The sequence below is a fragment of the Dufourea novaeangliae genome, unplaced genomic scaffold, assembly GCF_001272555.1.
Source record: "Dufourea novaeangliae isolate 0120121106 unplaced genomic scaffold, ASM127255v1 scaffold158, whole genome shotgun sequence".
Classification (NCBI taxonomy): domain Eukaryota; kingdom Metazoa; phylum Arthropoda; class Insecta; order Hymenoptera; family Halictidae; genus Dufourea; species Dufourea novaeangliae.
In genome coordinates, this window is record NW_015374028.1 from 48642 (window position 1) to 68510 (window position 19869).

A 19869-nucleotide genomic window follows, 5' to 3' on the forward strand; every position below is an offset into this window, starting at 1 on the left:
TTTTTTCAACAACCTGTGTTGCGAGAAATAAAGCTCAATTAAGCACAATTGCTGTTATGATCTGTGTTTTTTGCGTTGTCGGAAGTTGTACGATTGAGAACGCAAACAAGCAATTATATCACCCGAAGAATGTAACTTAGAGCGATGTAATGTATACGTCCCAGAATCAATAACTAGCACGGAATCGATGCTTTTCATGCTTTGAATGACAAAAGATTTGGAACTATAAAATTTAGTTAGATTATCTTTGTAACTTGCGTTCACCTTTCACAGGAACATATTTACACACGAGTACGTAGTTATACATTAGATATTTAGATAGATTTCAGGTACACTTCCAGTCTAATTTGTTAATTAAAATATACACAAAAATGTATGGTATATTGTATAGTCCATAGAAAATACCTCCCCTTTTAGAATTCTCGTAATAAAATTACCACAAAATTCGTGATACCGTTAGCACCCCATTGATACGTAAAGAGAAATGAGAACCGCTTGAAGATTTATTTCTTTCGCGGTATTGTTCAATTTTCCCGCCCACGGTTGTCTACTTTACGACACATGAACGTTGGAACGTTTAAAGTCGAACGGACTCTATTTTACTATTAATTATCTATTGTGATTGTTTATGGTACTTAAGGGAGTTGCAGATTCCAAATAAGTATGAGTAAAAATGAGACGAGAAATCAACGGGTACATTACAGGTGAGGTTATCACGCGACCATACAATTGGCAACACTGGTATTCGTCTGAGAGCTTCCGCCAGTAGTCGGTACTCAACCGACTCGAACGCTTCACATCGCCATGCAAGAAGTGCGGGAGTGAAGTAGCGAAAAATTGGGGTTAGTCGCACGGTGCAGACGAAACACGCATTCGAGTTAAGGGTGCACGAATCACCCTGAAAAAAAAAAAACGAAAATTCCGTATCAGAAAGGTGACGTCTTGCCACGATGAGCGGTTTATTGAAGTTGTCCTCTTTATTGGCGAGAAATACCTTCGCGACTACGTTGGTAAGGCATTTTTCGTTAAGTTACATAATTTTTATTCCGTCAATGATGCACCTAGGCTGTGCAATAGCTCGGTGGCGATCAATTACGTAAGTTTACCAAACACAGCACCGAGAAGGATTTCCGCGCCGATTCCGCCGGAACGTTTTACCTCGTGACCTAGCATTCCATCGTCTTGCAGTCATTTACAGTCCCCGAATTAGATATAAATGAAAAAATAATGGGAATCGAACGATCGAAGATAGTTATAATTCGAATTTGTTCGAGGGAGAATGTAGAACATTTAGCAGACGATATTGACGTCGAGTGTCTTTTTTTTACAATATCCCCTTATTTCGAACACACTACCCTTCACGTCAGCCGGTTACCTCGAAAAACAGTCACAGTTTCCCACCGAAAAAACGCAATAAGGGTGATTTCTAATATGCGTTATCTTTGTTGGGCAAACAATCGTATGTGTTATTACTGACTCGATATCGAGCCTACTCGCGATATATCGAAAGAGTCCACCGTATTTGTGCTTCAGAAGATTAATTATAATTGCGGATGAGTTACCGGCACAGGAAGCTTGTATTAGCGGGAATTGCACACTTTAAATTATACGATTTCGTTTGTTACGGACTTATTGGTTTTATTACTTTTTTCTTGAATACGGCACCTTTAACCCTGTCCTGTTAATTAGGATGATCAACTATTCTGTATAAATATTTTGGAAAATCGGTGAACTATGATACCGTTAATTTATTCTTTTGGTTTAGCTGTACCTTGCGGGATGTATTATGTACGTATCGTGCGTAATTATTGTTTAGATTTAGTTTTTTTACGTAAGTTGCACAAAAATGAAAGATTAATATTAAAACATATTTTGATACAAAAGTATTTCATCGCCTACACATCATTTCCTCTTGTCTCCATATAGCGAACTATGTACACTAAACGGTATTCTTGTTGTAAAATTTTTATTTTCCTTTCGATGCACGCAATTACACTTTGACGTGTTGTCAGTTTTTAGATTTTTCAATAATACACACTATGAATGAGTGTCAATTAACGTTGTCTCACGCTGTTTACTTTTATTTTTTCTATTGACATTCATTTTTTTGAACTAATTGCACTAATTGCACAATTTTACAATGTATTTTGATCGTCAGTAATAAATCCCCGTGATATTTTTATTATTAATTACATGAATCATTGTTATAAAAAATTCAGAATTTTATTCATTTTAATTAAATCGAAAACGCACTTTATAGTATGTAATTTTTTTGAGGTAAAATTCTGGATATCTGTGACAAAAATATTAACAATGAATATTTATTAAATAGTATGTATACGTTTAAAATAATTGAAAAGAAAAATTATTTGAATTATTGAAAATTACAATTTTGTAAATAAATGGAGCAAATTCTTGAGACAATTTGTATGACTGAGTGATCGTGTTACTTTTTTCAATTTGGTTTCTATAATGGTTTCATGCTTCATAAGTTACATAGTTCATACATATACAGACACTATAGAGATACATACAATTATACTTATACAATTAAAATACATAATGTACACTCATTTGTAAAACTAAGGAAACATTAATATAAAACGTTTGTTTTGATTAAAAAAAATTAGTATTTTGCTGTTACACTATTAACAGTGAGTACTATGAAATTAAAGTATTGTTTTACTCGTATTAATATTTATGAATATGCAACCTTCACAAAATTGTGTATACAAGATAGATAAGAAGTAAATAAGTGTTACTACCTGAGAGTTATTAAAATAGCCAATTCTTATGGAAAGAAATTGAGGAAATAATTACCAAAATTTGGTTTATAATTTACAAACTATTGAATGAATTTAAATATTTAGTAAAGGTTCTACATATGCATATTGATTCAAAAATAATTCTCTTTCAATGAGATGAACAGTATTTTATCTAACAAATTTTCAGCAGATCTAATTAACAGTTTAAATAGTTCAAATAAGAAGTATGGTACACAAAATCCAGTAAATTATTAAAATTCTTGATATGTTTATATGTTCAATTTTGTAAGTGACTGTATATTTTTACAAAATGTAGAATCTGTTTCTGATGTGTTTTCATACTATTTCAGAACAATTTGAGATTACCAGTTGTTACAAATCGTAAATTCCATTACACACCAGATGGCAAAGCTGCTAAAGTGTCTGATGCTGTTTCTAAACATTATCCACTGGTAGATCATACTTATGATGCCGTTGTTGTGGGTGCTGGTGGGGCAGGTTTGCGTGCTGCCTATGGCTTGGTTGCAGAAGGCTTCAAAACAGCTGTTATTACTAAACTGTTTCCAACAAGATCACATACAGTTGCTGCTCAAGGTGGAATCAATGCTGCTTTGGGTAATATGGAAGAAGATAACTGGCAGTGGCATATGTACGACACTGTTAAAGGATCCGACTGGCTAGGAGATCAGGATGCTATTCATTATATGACTCGTGAAGCCCCAAAGGCAGTCATTGAATTGGAAAATTGTGGAATGCCCTTCAGTCGAACTTCCGATGGTAATGTTATAAATGATAACTAACATATTCTGTTTTGTTCAAAAAACAAATATATGTTTTTCTTTATTAATGTTCTAAAAAACATGTACATTTAGGATAGCCATTTATTCTAAAAACACAATTTTTGTAATATGTAGAAATTGAAATATGATTTGTATGATAAGCTACAATAGTGAAAGTATTATCAAAATATGCATCGTTGATAGGTACAAATAAATATATAATTAGTTATTGTCTCTTTATGAACTAATATCTGACAAATCTTCACTTGTTAATGACGCAGCTGATGTAGCTGAAACAGCTGAAACAGTTGAATCACTGTCTGATTCAGTGCAGTATTTCTTCTTGTCTTTTTGCTTTTCTTTCTGCATTAACACATATTTGTTGTATATAATTTATCAATAATTGTATTCTCCTTAGAATGTTGTAATTGTTTTGAGCATGAAAAAACAAACCTTGCTATTTCTTTGTTGTTTCTTTATAGCTTTTTTCTGTTTACCCTTATTTTCATTCTTTTTTGGTTCAACATTTGTTGCATTGGAATTATTTACATATTCAGTTTTCTGCTGATCTTGTTTTTGGTTTCTAATACTTTTGGCTGCCTTTATATAGGGTTGCTTTTCATTGGGTAACATTTGTCTCCATCGTTCACCAGCTAACCGAAATATTTTTATACTTCTCATACCAGTATGATTCTATAAATATCAGATTTTTTCTGCTAATAAAGGAGTATAGAAATAATTGATTTACATATCTACCTGTCGAAAATCCTGCACAAAATTTATGAACGCATTAGAACTGGTCCAGCTTTTCGAACTTTTAGTATTGCTTGGTGATCGAGAACGAGAATGAGAACATGATTTTTTATTTTGACGTGATGTAGATTGCTGTGTCAAGGTCATTCTGGAAATATACAAGTTATAATCTATCATTAGTTAGTTTGCCAATTAATTATTTTAATAATTTATGAATTACTAAGTGTATAACAGAATTTTTAAAAGAACACTCATTAATATACATAATGTATGTTCTTCACCTATTATTTGCTCCATCTTGATTTTCTGTAGTCCTAGATTCTTCATAATTTTGTTCTTGTCTTATATTCTTATCCATAATTGGAAATGTACAAATTTCTAATTCTTTAAAATTTATATTGATATTCCTGCATTTTTATTCTAAAAAAATGTCATTTTGTATAAAAATATGTTTCTGTCATCAAAATTTATGGATGTTTAAAAGTAATAATACAAATTTTGGACTAACATTTAAAAACAACAAATCATATATATTCTGGTTGCCATGCATGTGAATATTGATACAAGTCAACTGACAATGTATAAATCTAATTTAATTATTCCAAAGCGGTACTTACACACTTCAAAGTTTCATAAAAAGCTCTAGATAATAGTGAAATTCCTATTAAAATAATTATTTTTATTTCAGGGAAAATTTATCAACGTGCTTTCGGTGGGCAATCTTTAAAGTTTGGAAAAGGTGGTCAAGCTCACAGGTGTTGCTGTGTAGCTGATAGGACAGGTCACTCTTTGCTTCATACCCTGTATGGTCAGTCACTGAGCTATGACTGCAATTACTTTGTTGAATACTTTGCTCTGGATCTACTCATGGAAGATGGAGAGTGTCGAGGTGTAATTGCTCTTTGCTTAGACGATGGCACCCTTCATCGTTTCTATGCTAAGAATACAGTATTAGCGACAGGAGGCTATGGACGTGCATACTTTTCCTGCACATCCGCTCATACATGTACAGGAGATGGCACTGCAATGGTCTCCAGAGCCAATTTACCAAACCAGGACTTGGAGTTTGTACAATTTCACCCAACTGGTATGCAAAGAATATACGAGAAACAAATTACTTTCCAAAGGTTAATATGTTTTATTTAACAGAAATATGAAAAATTTTTCTTTCAGGAATATATGGCGCAGGTTGTCTTATTACAGAAGGTAGCCGTGGTGAAGGTGGCTATCTCATAAATAGTGAAGGTGAAAGGTTTATGGAACGTTATGCTCCAGTCGCGAAGGATTTAGCCTCTAGGGATGTAGTATCGAGGTCTATGACTATTGAAATCCGGGAAGGCAGGTAAGTCATAGAAATATTGTATACAAGGTGTTCTAAAGTTTCGTACAATGAAACAGCCGTTTTGGAGAAATTTCTCTATATCTTCTTGATATAAAAACAAGAAACTGAACAAATTCAATAAATCATATGAGTGTTACAAATAATACTAAAACTATGTAATAAAAGTACTTCCTTCTACAGAGGTGTTGGCCCTGAAAAAGATCACATTTATTTACAACTTCATCACTTGCCACCTGAACAGTTAGCAGCCAGATTACCAGGTATCTCAGAAACGGCAATGATATTTGCGGGAGTTGACGTGACAAGAGAGCCTATTCCTGTCATACCCACAGTACATTATAATATGGGTGGGTAATAAACCTTAAGCTATGTACAGACATTGTAAGGCTGGCTTGCGCGGCTGCCTCGCTAAGCGTGCCTTGTGTCTATAGAGGTTTTTAAAATTGATTTTAAAATTTGAACAATAGGCGATAAAATAATCCCAATTAAATATACATAGGAGGGGTACCAACAAACTTCAAGGGGCAGGTTCTAATGAGAAAGAACAACAAGGATACAGTTGTGCCTGGACTTTACGCTTGCGGAGAATCCGCTTGCGCATCCGTTCATGGCGCTAATCGTCTTGGTGCAAACTCCCTATTAGATTTAGTCGTGTTTGGTCGTGCATGTGCCAAGACAATCGCAGCAGAGAATAAACCAGGAGAAGTTATCAGACCACTTAGATCTGTTAGTACGGTTATATTGTAGTATAATGAAATGTTGTATTAGAACATACAATGTAACAAACTATGTTTAGAATGCCGGAGAGGAGAGTGTGGCAAACTTGGATTGGGTCAGAAATGCAAATGGTAACATTTCTACTGCGGAATTGAGATTAAACATGCAGAAAACTATGCAGACGCATGCGGCTGTATTCAGGATGGCTGAAACTTTGCAAGAAGGTATGCGTTTTAATTTTTTTTTTTGGTAGTTTTGAAATATCAACAATGAATAGTAAAACGGAAATTTTACACGAAAACAGAAATAAAAAGTATGAAGTGTCATTTCCGAAAATATGAATTTTAAAGATCCACAAGTCATCCTGTATTCTAACTATTAAAAATTAGATGATTTTCATATGCGTATTTGTAAATTAGGATGTACCAAGATGTCTGCTCTTTACAAGAAGCTGGGCGATCTTAAAGTATCCGATAAGTCAATGATATGGAATTCCGATCTCGTGGAAACCCTTGAATTGCAAAACCTAATGCTGAATGCAATGCAGACGATAGTGGGTGCTGAGAATAGGAAAGAAAGTCGTGGTGCGCATGCGCGCGAAGATTTCAAAGCGAGAATCGATGAATACGACTACAGCAAACCGACAGAAAACCAACAACCAAAACCATTGAATGAACACTGGCGAAAGCACACTCTCACGAAGATCGACCCTCGAACAGGAGAAGTATGCAGGATTTCTATATGACATAAAATCTATGGCATAATATAAAAAACTGTTGATATAATCTAATTATTATTATTTTTCAGGTATCGATTGACTACAGACCAGTAATAGATAACACGCTAGATAAAAGTGAATGCGCGACGGTTCCGCCTGCCATTCGTTCCTACTAAATCTTTTATTCAAAATAAACATGTGCAATTTTTAGCTTCTTTTTAGCGTTCCATTGTTAAATCTATTTGGTTGTATCATGTTTTTTTACGAAATTGGCCGCTCGTTCGATATTTTCATTTCTGTACAGGAAGAAACGGCCGAAAAAACGAAGTTACCGATAATCTAACACGATGCAGCAACTTATTTATTAACGCACATGACCTACGCCGTGCACCAAAGTTTAATTCTCGTCAAATACTTGCACGCGTTGCGAGCCAGACTAGTTGTCCTTGTAGGATAAAATGGTGCTGAGATTATCTTCATTATGTCAAAGAAGAGTTCGTTCGATCTCTTAGCGAAATCACTGCTACCATTATTATGTAAACTAATAGTGAAGTATTAGCGTGATTCAGGCAGCAAATAATTTCAGGTACAGATCTTTTACGGAGGAACGTTCATCCGTGCATTACTACGCAGCATAGTCAGTATTCCCGTTTATAAATCACTACAAAGCAATCTGTTTCTTATCAACTTTGTAAATCAACATGCTCAATAACATTTAAGAGTTGTCTAACGAAGGATTTTGTACCACGAATCGTGAGCTAGTACTCCCTAAAGGGTTGTGTAACAAGAGTATGCCACTTTTATTGCGGCTGAATACTTAACATTTTAACAGGTCAACAGGAAACAGTCTTGACTATGAGCAATAACTAGATTTAATATTTTATACTGAAACCAGTTCAGTATTTTATACCTCGACCCAATTATTTTTTCTCTATTATCGTGAAAGGATAGTTGTTTCTGTTACTTTGAAAATTCAATATTTACTTTGGCCATATATTTAATACTGTTTTTTGTACTGTTGCCGGGAATACGCCTGTTTCTGCGTTGCCTGTTAAACTTTTATAATTATATCTGTGTTTTCTAATAAACGCAAACGAACAGTCTCGAATTGGAAGTACATTCATGGAATGTTGTGTACTTCGGAGTAAATTCAGCTTGACTGGACATGCTACACAGCATGACAAAAATGTGTACATAAGATTGTCAATAAAAAATAAGCATTCGTATAGCCTTTTATTCACGGAAAACGATTTCGTTGCGAATTATCCTATGAGCATTTCATATGCTAGTATACGATGGTGTGTTAGATATGTATGTACGTATGTATACGTTAGTAATACTATTTTTTATTATTAATAACACGCAAATATTTGGCGAATGTCATTTATTAAACTCATAGTTTTAAAGTTCTGGTCATAAATAATAGGTTTACGGATTAAATACAAATGTTACCAAAGGTATTTTCTAAAGCATTAAACTAAAGCTCGTTCGCTGAGCTAATACTTCAGAAAACGTTACGAATTATACTTTAATTTAAATGAGCATGAGTCTAATGAACATGTTCTCACATACAAAATATTAAACCATTAAAAAATACAGATATGTTCGAAAAGGAATATCGTGCATGAATGTATGTACAATCGTTTACGAAACATTATACAAACGTCTGATAATTATTGCTTTAAAAAAATTAACTGCAGTACAAATTCGAAAAATCATTTACACCAAAGTAAATGGTTTTATTTCTTTTTAAATTATGTCTCTTGCGTGAAGCTACATACATATCTTCAGCTGGAACTGAGTTGTAATATTAATTAAAAATGTACTATTTTCTAATGATTCAATCCAAAATCGTTTTTCTATTTAGTGAAACTACTGGCGGCACACAATCATTAAAAATTGTCATTTTTATCGCAGTCACAGTATATTTATTTTGTAAAAAGGAGTAAATTATATTTACTAGCTTCTACTTCAACTAACATTTCTTCCCTCAGTTCACAGCTTCTTAAGCTAATTTTGTGTCGCTTGGCGCTTACAACTTTTTCGAAATGCAATCGTAGACAAAGACGTATCTTATACAGTAGTTCAACATTTTTGTTATCCACGGTTTTTAATTGTATATATTCAGAAGCTCATTTTTGTATTCAATTTAAATTAGACCTTCCAGGTACGTAAATGGTTAATTCTACATTTGATGCGCCTTGTTTAACTATGAGTACCACTTTTTTTACGAATTTCATCTAATTATCAGTCTAATACTCGAATACAATAATAATATTCTCGACAGATACATTCCTTCTGTTTTCAGAGTAAAAATTTAGCTTCTAACTTTTATTCGCTACGTTTTCATTGTAATATTGATTACATGTGTTACTCTTTGAGATGTCAGTTTCCTTTTTTTATTATTAAATTTGAACATCATGTTCAAATATGGATGAACATACCTTCATTTGAATTTCAATTTTATAACAAATTGATCTAATAACAGAAATTTGTTTATCTAAAAGTTGAAAATTATTGTACATTTCTTCGAGACTAAAGTTACGTATCTAAAAAGAAGTCTAAGGAGTGACTGTTTATTACCCGTTGAACTTGAAAGAGATCCCTTGTAGATCTATTGAACGCATTGACGTACATTTCTGAAGCTACGTTTCATGCTTAACGCTCATATGCAATTATATTTCGTTCAAGTGTCACAGTTCATATAGATTCAATTTATAGGGGTTTACTAGTGTCAGGTCAACAAAACGTGACTACAAAGTGAATTCTTCCAAACAGTACGAAGACTTACACATTTATTTTTTCACTGTTTAAAACGTAAATCTGGTAATACAATTAACGCTACTATAGAGACTTGTACAGTCCGTACGAAATATAGCTCAGGATTTAAAAAGCACAAAGACATCCAACGCATTGCAACAAAGTTTCTCGAATGTAATCTATCGAGACGCCTATCGCCAGTAGCCATAAGTCCACGTAGTTGCTTGTGGTATTCAAGACGTCGATGACGACGAGGAACCGGTGACGTTCGTTTCAACTTTTGCAAAGGAATCTGCCAAATGACCGTTCCTGGTAATGCATCGTAGACTGAGGAAGCTGTGGTGTAAGAATGGTTTTCACAGTTGTACTGTCGTCCATCCGTTCTCTCCTACTCAGGAACATAATGTATCATCTAATGTAATCAGAATCCACATTCACACGCTTCCGATTCGCACAATGATAGTGGATGACACTATATGGATGGTGATGGATTAAGTCTTGTGCTGGATGACAATACACGACGTCTTTCTATACGTTTGTCGCCGAGCATCGTTCACGAAGTAGCTCGTAGTTTCTCCAACGCTGGCACCAATGACTCCTCGAGAGATGGGCCGCAACTCAGTCCGCATTCGCCGATCCATCTTGCTTTACCACTGGCGTGGGACTGAAATGAACGAAAGATCGTTTCAGTGTTGGTATATACAGAATATTTCACCAGCGAAACACATATGTACAGGGTATCAAAGAATTACATGTCGCGGCTATCATAGCTGGATTCCATACCTTCGATTTGATAGAGATACAAGTAAAAACGTTGCCGCAAAATTGACCTTGACTTTTGATTTGAAGGTAAAATTTTTTTATGGTTGCATTGTATTCTACTCATCCTGAGGGTAAAAAGTCTGAAAGGAACCATGTAATTTTTTGACACCCTGTACATACAATATATGGTTTTTATTTTTATTTCTCTGATTTTTTATGGAACACTGCTAATTTATGTTTACGTGTTTTTATTTTAATAAATGAATTGAAATATTTAGCGTGAAAAATGGATGCCTTTGAATATGTATGAATACACTCAACGTTTAGCGCTCGATGCTCGCCGGCTCGGAATAAAAGTGCTGCCGAAAAGTATTCATATTTCGAGTAGGTATCAAATAGATATCGATACTCTCATTAGGTACCAAACAAGTATCGATACTTTGGAGTAGGTATTAAAGCCCAGATGCCACATGACGCCCAATGACGCCTTGATGACGGCTTAAAGGCGCCTTAGATTTAAAATAGCTGTAAAATGGGCGTCTTCAAGGTGCCCTGTGCTATTTGGGAGAGGTATTGATTCTTTTTGATACCTACGCCTTTGATATGTATCAATAGCGTATTGAAACTTGGAGAAAGGGTATCGATAATATCGATACGGTATCAGTTATGTCACTAATTGTTGGTAAAGACTAGATAGTCATTATCACATAGACATATACAGGGTGTCCAAAAATAGATGTAAGTCCTTGAAAGGAGTGATTCCTGCGGTGATTTGAAACAACTTTTTCTTTGGCGAAAAAGTTCTTCGAGGCTTTGTTAACGAGATATTAACGAAAAAGCCCAACCAATCAGAGCGCGAGTTTGCCGACCGAGTTCCCGCGGTAACGTTGGTTACGCGCTGCGATTGGTAGCCGACGTTACCGCGGGAACTCGACTAACAGACTCGTGCTCTGATTGGTCGAGGTTTTTCGTTAATATCTCGTTAACAAAGCCTCGGATAACATTTTTGCAAAGGAAAAAATTGTTTCAAATCATCCCAGGAACCCTTCATTTCCGGGAGTCGAAGCTATTTTTGGATATCCTGTATACTGGATACGGTATTGGGGCTTCTAAGCATAGGAAGCTGCTGTGATCAGAGGGGGGCAGCTATTTTTTAAAATGAACCACATGCGATGTCTGACGAGCGTCCCTGGTACTAACTACATTCTACAGGAAGTTTATAGCACTGATGAGGTATTAGAATTCTTATACCCCGTCGGTGTTTATAACTTTTCGAAGGTGTATTTTTCTCCTTTTTCGTCAAGACATGGTAGCGTTGAGTTACACGTCTGAGAGATAAAACAGTTATCAGGATGGTTGATTCTAATATCGCGTGGACAGGTATTTACTTCGTCTATGGACAAGCTGACAGAAACTGTAGAAAAGCTCAGCGTTTATATCGTGAGACTTTTTCGCAAAGACGATGCCTTAGTAAGGTACATTCATTGCGATGCATCGTTGGCTTAGAGTTTAGAGAAACTGGATTTTGTTCCACTACGAGCTACGTAAAGAATTAACATGCAATTGAAACCAACACGACTACGTTTAAAACCAGGGACGTTCGTAGGGCATTACATGTGGTTCATTCTCAAAGATGATAGCCCCTTTATGATCACAGAGCCAACGAGCCTATACCATATCCAGTATACAGACTCCTCTCGATTATTGTCCCGAACTCGGGTCTGCACCGGGACAATAATCTTGTAGGGAGAAATGCTTCAGACCCTCGTAAATTCATTTTTGCTCAAGTATGCGCTTGCCGGGTTCCACGCCCCCCCAGTGGTGGAGATGACGCCTGCACAATAATCATGGATCAACAATCAGTCAATAATCGCGAGGTCCCTGTAGTAGGTTTCCCATTTACGAGGGGGGTGGGGGCACTCCAAGATTTCCCGCGCATGCGCAGTCCCTTCTGTATTAGCCTAAATTGCCAGTTAATTGGGTCGTTTAAAATGAAAAATTAAATGTTAAACGTAGGCCTATTATTACTTGCCATACTCTGTCAACTTTGCATGTTGTTTTTGTATTACCGCCACATTCGTAAACTCATACAGAAAATAAGGTTTTTCGGCCTCTGACTTCGAGATGTGAGTGCTCGAAACGTTCTACAAGGCTTGAAATTTAAATTGAATGAAATTGGGTTTATTGAAGTGAATTTTGTAATGTAATAAATTTAAGTACTAGGAGCACTCCGTTTTAGAGGTGTCGCGTCAGGTCGATCCAAGCGCTTTTTACGATATTTACAAGGGTACACGGTGGTTAAAGAAAAAAATAGATCTTTACCATGGTGAGGTCACGTTTCCACACGGTGTGGCAACGTCCGTCGCAAAGTGGGCAGGGCCGTTGAAGGGAGTATCCACCACACTCGCTGCAGTCAAGAGATACGTGTTCTTCGCTCCACGAAACCCCGCATCTATAGACAGAAGAGTAGTCCTTCGTTACTAAACCTGTCTAATAAAATTTTTTTTGTTAAAGAAAATGTATTCGGAAACTAAGAGTATTCGAAATTCTGCGTTGACCACATAAGTCAAGGTCATTAGCCCTTCATTAGTCAGAATAACTGCTGCATTTTGCAGCGTTTTTGTTTATCATTTTTTAATAAAAATCGAGTGACAGCTAAAACCTCCTGAAGGTCACTGAGGAAGGTGTCTTTGACAATACATCTCAAGGTCAAGGTCGTCGGAGGTCCTCCTCTATTCTAAATATTTCGTCGCATGTCAGCTAGTGAATTTGAAATGATATTGTCGTTAAAAGTACCAGCAATAGCAAAGCGGGATACTAATTATACATCTAATTATAGATTCCAGTACATGAACGTCTGGCTATATCTGTGCGGTTTTAGCTACAGACGATTCTTTTACTAGCTTAATGGACCTTTTTAAAGTATCAAAACAGATTATATCTCAAATAGTGCTTGACACGTGTTTAGCTATGAAATTCTTTATTCTTTATCAGAGGGTCATTCCACGCGAAGTCGGACACATTTTGGAGTAACATTTAGGATTTTGTTCAAACTTGGATGTGTTTTAGCCTTTAATGATATATAAAAGTATTTCGAAGGAGTTTTTAAAAATTGTTAAATCGTCCATTTTACAGTTGTTTGAAATATGGTGTCAATCTTTTTTCTATAAATGATAACTGTTGAACTAACAGATTAATCAAAATGAGCTTTGTACGGAAATACTGAACGAATTTAACTAATTTATTATATAACTTTTTAAATTAAATATAAAATATACGTACTGAGCAGAAATCGGAACGTGATTAGAAATAGGGACATTGACCTTACTGTTCGCGAACAACGGTGGAAACGAGTCTTTACTCGCTTGACTGGTTTCACCCCCCCCCCCAGTGGTTCATGCCGGGAGATCAACGGCGGCGGACCATAATAGAATCAGACAATAATAGAGAAAATATGTATTGTACTGCAACTTCGCTCGCACAGACTCGCTTACTTTCTCTTAAGCAAAACCAATAAAAAAAAAACATTTTCTTCGATTATCACCTTCAATTTCTAGTAGAAAAATTCAAGCAGTTTATGAAATAATTTAAGTTTTGTATTATTAACGAATGGCACAACTTCTTAAAATAACGCCAGATTCAGAGTAGCGGCTAAAAGCACAATCAGATGACGATCAATCTGAATTTAGACTATGTCTCTTTCATTGGATTATGTGTGAGCGATAAAGACTGCTGCCGGATTTGACGTGATCTCACCGTACCGTAACTGCTGGTGTGAATCTGGTTTAAATGTTCAGAAGACAAAGATACAAACAGAAAAATGGCGCATGAGAAATAATCTTTATTAAACGTAATAGTTTAATAAAAAATAAAATTACACCTTGTATGTTGTATAAATTATGAATAAAATTTTTGAGCCGTTGCAGACCTTGCCACGATTTCAATTCTGCTGTAAGAACCCTTTCCAACCCCACCCTATTGTCACAATCCAATATATGTTCTTACAAAAAAGAGAAAAACAAACATTCAGAAGCATTCTGTTTTTGCGAATCTCGCCCTCATCTTGTAGCTAGGGATGAATCGATACAAGTAAATACGAGTACATCACTCGATACTTTTGTTTCGATACCGAGTACCTTTGGTATCGATACCAAGTAGGTGTCGAAAAAAAGTACTCGTATCGAATGGAATGAGTATCGACCCATCAACATTTGATATTGTAATTACTTTCAACACAAAAGAATGTTGTTTATATTAATAATTAAGGAATGTGTATTTAAATATTGTAAATATTAAAATAATATGGGTATAATAAGGTTATATATTTAAATAAATATATAAAGTTTAGTATTGTATTTTATTTTCTCTGAAGGTATAAACAACTTTTGTGTTGGGTATCAAGGTTAGGGAAATATAAATCGATACAAGTAAGTATCGATACCTTCATACAATACTAGCAATGAGTAAAAATATCGATACATATTGCATACAGATTATTTCTAACTACTCCTATCGCAAATTGTGAGGGCGAAAGATCATTTTCTGTATTGAAGAAAATAAAGAATATGTTAAAGCGACTATGTTAAACGGTCGGTTATCATGCTTAACACGTTTAACAATTGAAGCTGAATTATTAAGATCTATCGATTTTGAAGATGTAATAAAAGATATTGTAAAATTAAAATAAAAAAAAAATGTTAATTAAAAGTTTTTAAAAAATATCTTGTCGACGTTTGTCTTATATGTAACATTATTTATTTGTAAATCATTATTACTTAGAAATATTTAACTCAATTTAATTTTAATTTATTTAGAATAAGTTTCAGTTTTTGAGGAATTATGTTTTATTACAAAATCCCCCCCCCCCTCCACATTTCTACCGAGAGGGTCCCCTAAGATTTGATAGCCCCGGGCCCCAAAAAAGTCTTAATCCGGACCTGGTTAAAGTGGTATCTGCAGAGTATTTCGAACTTGTTACTGTGTGGTTCAAATATGATTTTCCAACCTTCTTAATAGCAAAACTATGCAGATTGAACATTATTTCATAACATATCACCTCTAGGCAATAAGATAACAGCTTGGAGAATATCGCCATTGAGTACCTGCCTTGATATAATTATAAAATCAGAATGTAGATCTAATTATAAAACCAATAGGTTATGGAAATGTCTTGAATTCATCTATAGCTATGGCAACGCTACTTTGTAAGAGTGTCAGAAAAGATTCTTCTAGCAGCTACACAAGATCTTAATTTAAAATGATTTTTCTATTATACACATATTATTACGTAAACTCGATGTTTTCATTATTATGGTATATCTACTTCTGTACAATTTTTCATTGTTTTTAGGTATTTCTTAATGTATACATAATGCAGGTCATCTACGAATAAAAAAAAAGTAAAGATGAACTAATGATGAACGCGATTGTGTAACAATAATGTTCATTTCAGGGATGGAAAAAGAACCGTTTATGTGATAGCGGTTCGGTGCCGGTACTAGAACCGGTTCTACTTTAGGAGTGGCTTTACGGTTCCCGTACTAGAACCGGTTCTACTTTACGAGTGACTTTATGGTTTCGGTACTAGAACTGGTTCCACTTTATGACTGGTTCCGGTACTAGAACTGGTTCCATTTTATGAGTAACGGTTTTATAATAAAAAAACGGAACCCTTAATTCGGAACCGGTTCTTTCGTCGGAAGCGGTTCTTCATACGCTCAGTGGCTGAAGCGACGTCAATAGAAACATATGCATGCGCATGTGTGTGCGCATGCATGTGACGTATGTCAGATTTTTCGAGAATACTCTGTATTCAAGAATATTCACGACGCAGCTGGCGTAATTAACAAAAAACAATCAAGAATGAATGTGTGTGCGTGCGTGAATTGCACATAGCACGTGGCAAGGGGCTCTGGAAAATCCTAGAAGGTTCAAAATCCGGAATCATGCAGCGTGCCGTCTACAAGAATAATTAATAATTGATAAACAGAATCGAGTAATTAAAAGACTCGCTCTGTGCCATGGGCGATCAGTATTTTACGAGTCAGCACACACAAAGAAATAATTCCTTTAATGTTGATATACAGGGTGGCCCACATAACTCTTAACAGCTCAATATCTCGACAACTATGCCATCGGTTTTAAAGTTCTTGGTCTTAAATTGCATGAATCTGAAGGGCCTTTCTAACTACATAAACGTGAAGTGGCCCCCCTTCCCCTTTAAGGGGGGCCGGGGGTACCTTTATAATTTTAAATAGAAACCCCTATAAAACGTTACATATTTAGATTCTACGGGGAAAAACAAGTAAATTTTGTCTGAAACATTTTTTTGTCAGATATTTCCTTGATGAGATATAACAGTTTGAAGATTCGACTTGTAGGTACTTACTTGAAGTGCTCGCAAATTGCGTTATTGAATTATATGCTCTTGAGTCCTTTGCTTAATCGTGAAGAAATAAACTGTTCTTTAAATTAAATGTTCAAAATGTCCACCACGGGCTTGTAAACATTTATTTACTCGAAACATCAAATTTGTTCTAACATTTGTTAACATTTCGGGAGTCACTGAAGCGCAAACGTCACGTATTCTTTGTTTCATATTCTCTTTTGCCGTCGGCGGTTCAAACATAACGATACGAACATAGTTTTCGAGATATTGAGCTGTTAAGAGTTATGTGGTCCACCCTGTATATGGGGGCTTCTTAAAATGTCTGTAAACTGTAAATATTGACGTTCTTCGATTCTTCTAAATAATCGATTAATAATGTGTAGGTAATGTATATAATACACATATAATCTTTCTACATGTTACGAAAGATGATAAAACTACAAATTGCCGAGATAGTGGAACGAAATATTGACAGTTTATCTAGGGAAAGACTGTAAATTTGAAAAGAAAAAAAATGGGTGGGTATGATCGCAATTGCCCGTGCGTTTTGACGTGAAATGGCCAGAATGGCTCTCGTACCTGTGTATTTCAATACTCGTGTACTTTGTACCCTTGTATTTCAATACATACCCGTGTACCCGTGTATTAAAAATTACATGGGTATATTAATTACACGTGTAGATGTGTAGACGTTTTTATAGCCACAGCTTAGATTGCTTTCTCACTTCGTTACTCTTTCCATCCCTGACCTAACCCCTTAAGAGCTGCAATTCTTATTACTCAAAGAGTAACAATCAACGCACACTTCACGCATTCCGAAAATCAGATTTAAAGAACGGCCAGACAGATGACCAGGAACCGGTTCAGAAATTCCGGAAAACTGGTTCTATTACCGGTTCCAGTACCGGTTCTGAGATTGGCATTTGAAGGCAAAACCGGATCTCACAAAAGAACCGACATGAGGTTCTTAGAGCGGATCTCTTACCGATTCTTATGGAGGCGGTTCTTGAATGCAGAAACCGGTTAAGAACCGGTTCCAAACGAACTGGTTCGGTTCTTTTTCCATCCCTGGTTCATTTACATTCCTTATTCTTAGTTTAGATCCTTCGACAGTCGATCGATAAGGAGTGTGTATAGCCGATTCAAAGATATAGTGTTAGCCATAAACATGGCCGCCCTTTAAACCATTAGTACTAGATCATCGGGGGCCCATTGAGCCTCACTTCACTCAGGGTCGTACGCCATTTTCAGCTATGGGATTCCAAGAAATAAAACGAAAAAGACTGGAATATTTGAAAGAAATTTACGTTTTCGTAAGTTTTCGTCAAGAATAAAAGGGCCACAAGTATTTTAAATCTGAAGGTAGTACGTTACAAGAACTTGTTTATTACATTAAAACCGAAAAACCGATCCCAAATTGACGTCGTACGCTCCTGAACGATGATCGAGCACAGTTTTTACAACTCAAGGGTATCGAGTGACAGGATTAGGTTACCGAAACACATAAACTTTAGGGTCGGTCAGGTTTATGGCTAACGCTATATCTTTGAAGCAGCTATACTAATGACTATCTGTTACCAGCGCCGGATCAAGGGGGAGTCTACGGGGGGCTGTAGCCCCGGGCCCCACGTTCCAGAGGGGCTCCATTCTGAACCTTCCATTTCGTTCTGATTAAATGTTATTCAATTTTAAATAAATTTCAATAATTTTCAAAACTTTAAATAAATTTCAATAATTTTCAAAACTTTAAATAAATTTCAATAATTTTCAAAACTTTAAATAAATTTCAATTCATGAAGATTTATGTATAATATCCCTAGGCCACAAAAAAATTTTGATCCGGGCCTGCCTGTTACTTATATCCTCCTTTTCAATTGTAATTATCCCCTTATCGTTGGTATAGGCCTTATTTCTACTGGCAACTAGCCGCGTACGATGCGAAATGACTGAATCGGAGACGCCCGCGACACCAAAGTTTGTCACAAACAATATCGTATTTTGCACAAAATTTTCTGATTCTACGATGGTGTATTTATGTTTGCATATCTATACTTTTATGCTTCAAAAAATTAAAATCACTTATCCGACTGCTTTTTTTTCTTCATCTGAATGTTCTTCGTCAGCAAATATCATACTTATATCGCCCCATGAAGATTTCTTTTTATTTATTTCAGAAAGATCTGAACATTCCTTATTCCATATTGATGGATGATTTATGTTTTCTGAATGAAATGCTCAGAATTCAATGAATCCATATTGCGAACGTTTTCACACATCATTTTCTCTAATATTATCAGCAATCTGGTGTTCGGTCGTACGCGACTTTTTGGCAAGTGGGTATTGCAACGCATAATCCCATAAACTTTGAAGTCAAAGAAGCCAAAGAAATAAGGCCAATATCCATAATATTTTCGCGGTATTTGGTTTGGTCAGAATGGCGGCGAAATTGAGGAACAACAGAAGTAGAAATTTTGAAGAAAAGGTAAATAGATATTCAATGAAAACTTCAATTATCAATATTTAATTTTTATTGTGTTGTTATAAATTATTAGAAGAATTATTATTGAACTAGAACTATGAAAATGACGAATATCTTTTCTTAGCACGAAATAAATAAACAAAGAAACATGAACCCATATAAACGAAGTAACAATATGAGACATGCACAGGGCGGTTCTTGGGTTGTTGGCCGCCTGGGTGCGAAAACAGTATCGTCGCCTTTATTAATTTAATATTATTCAATTAAGAATTTAATATGCAGTTTAATTTTTATTAAATATATATATATATTTTTTTAAATAAAATCATTAATTTTTTAAGGATCTTCGTTTCATTTTATTAAAATAATAAATATTTTTTATTTTTTGTTTTCATAACATGAAACA

At 35.2% G+C, this 19869-nt stretch overlaps 2 protein-coding genes across 2 annotated transcripts in view; one reads left to right on the forward strand and one right to left on the reverse strand.

Moving 5' to 3' along the window:
- The first annotated feature begins 852 nt into the window (after positions 1–852).
- On the forward strand, positions 853–8420 carry LOC107189394 (succinate dehydrogenase [ubiquinone] flavoprotein subunit, mitochondrial). The gene is made up of 9 exons (XM_015577919.1): positions 853–1010; positions 3116–3542; positions 4986–5384; positions 5471–5639; positions 5820–5986; positions 6139–6365; positions 6436–6580; positions 6776–7080; positions 7164–8420. The coding sequence occupies exons 1-9, from the start codon at positions 951–953 to the stop codon at positions 7248–7250; spliced, it is 1986 nt and encodes a 661-aa protein (XP_015433405.1). The 5' UTR covers positions 853–950; the 3' UTR covers positions 7251–8420.
- Positions 8421–9663: 1243 nt separating this feature from the next.
- LOC107189395 overlaps positions 9664–19869 on the reverse strand; it is a 37652-nt gene continuing 27446 nt past the window's right edge. The window contains exons 3-4 of the mRNA XM_015577920.1: positions 12919–13048; positions 9664–10498 (exon numbers count right to left, since the gene is read on the reverse strand). Coding sequence (XP_015433406.1) covers positions 10388–10498; positions 12919–13048 — 241 coding nt within the window. The 3' untranslated portion in view covers positions 9664–10387. The remainder of the gene's footprint in view (positions 10499–12918; positions 13049–19869) is intronic.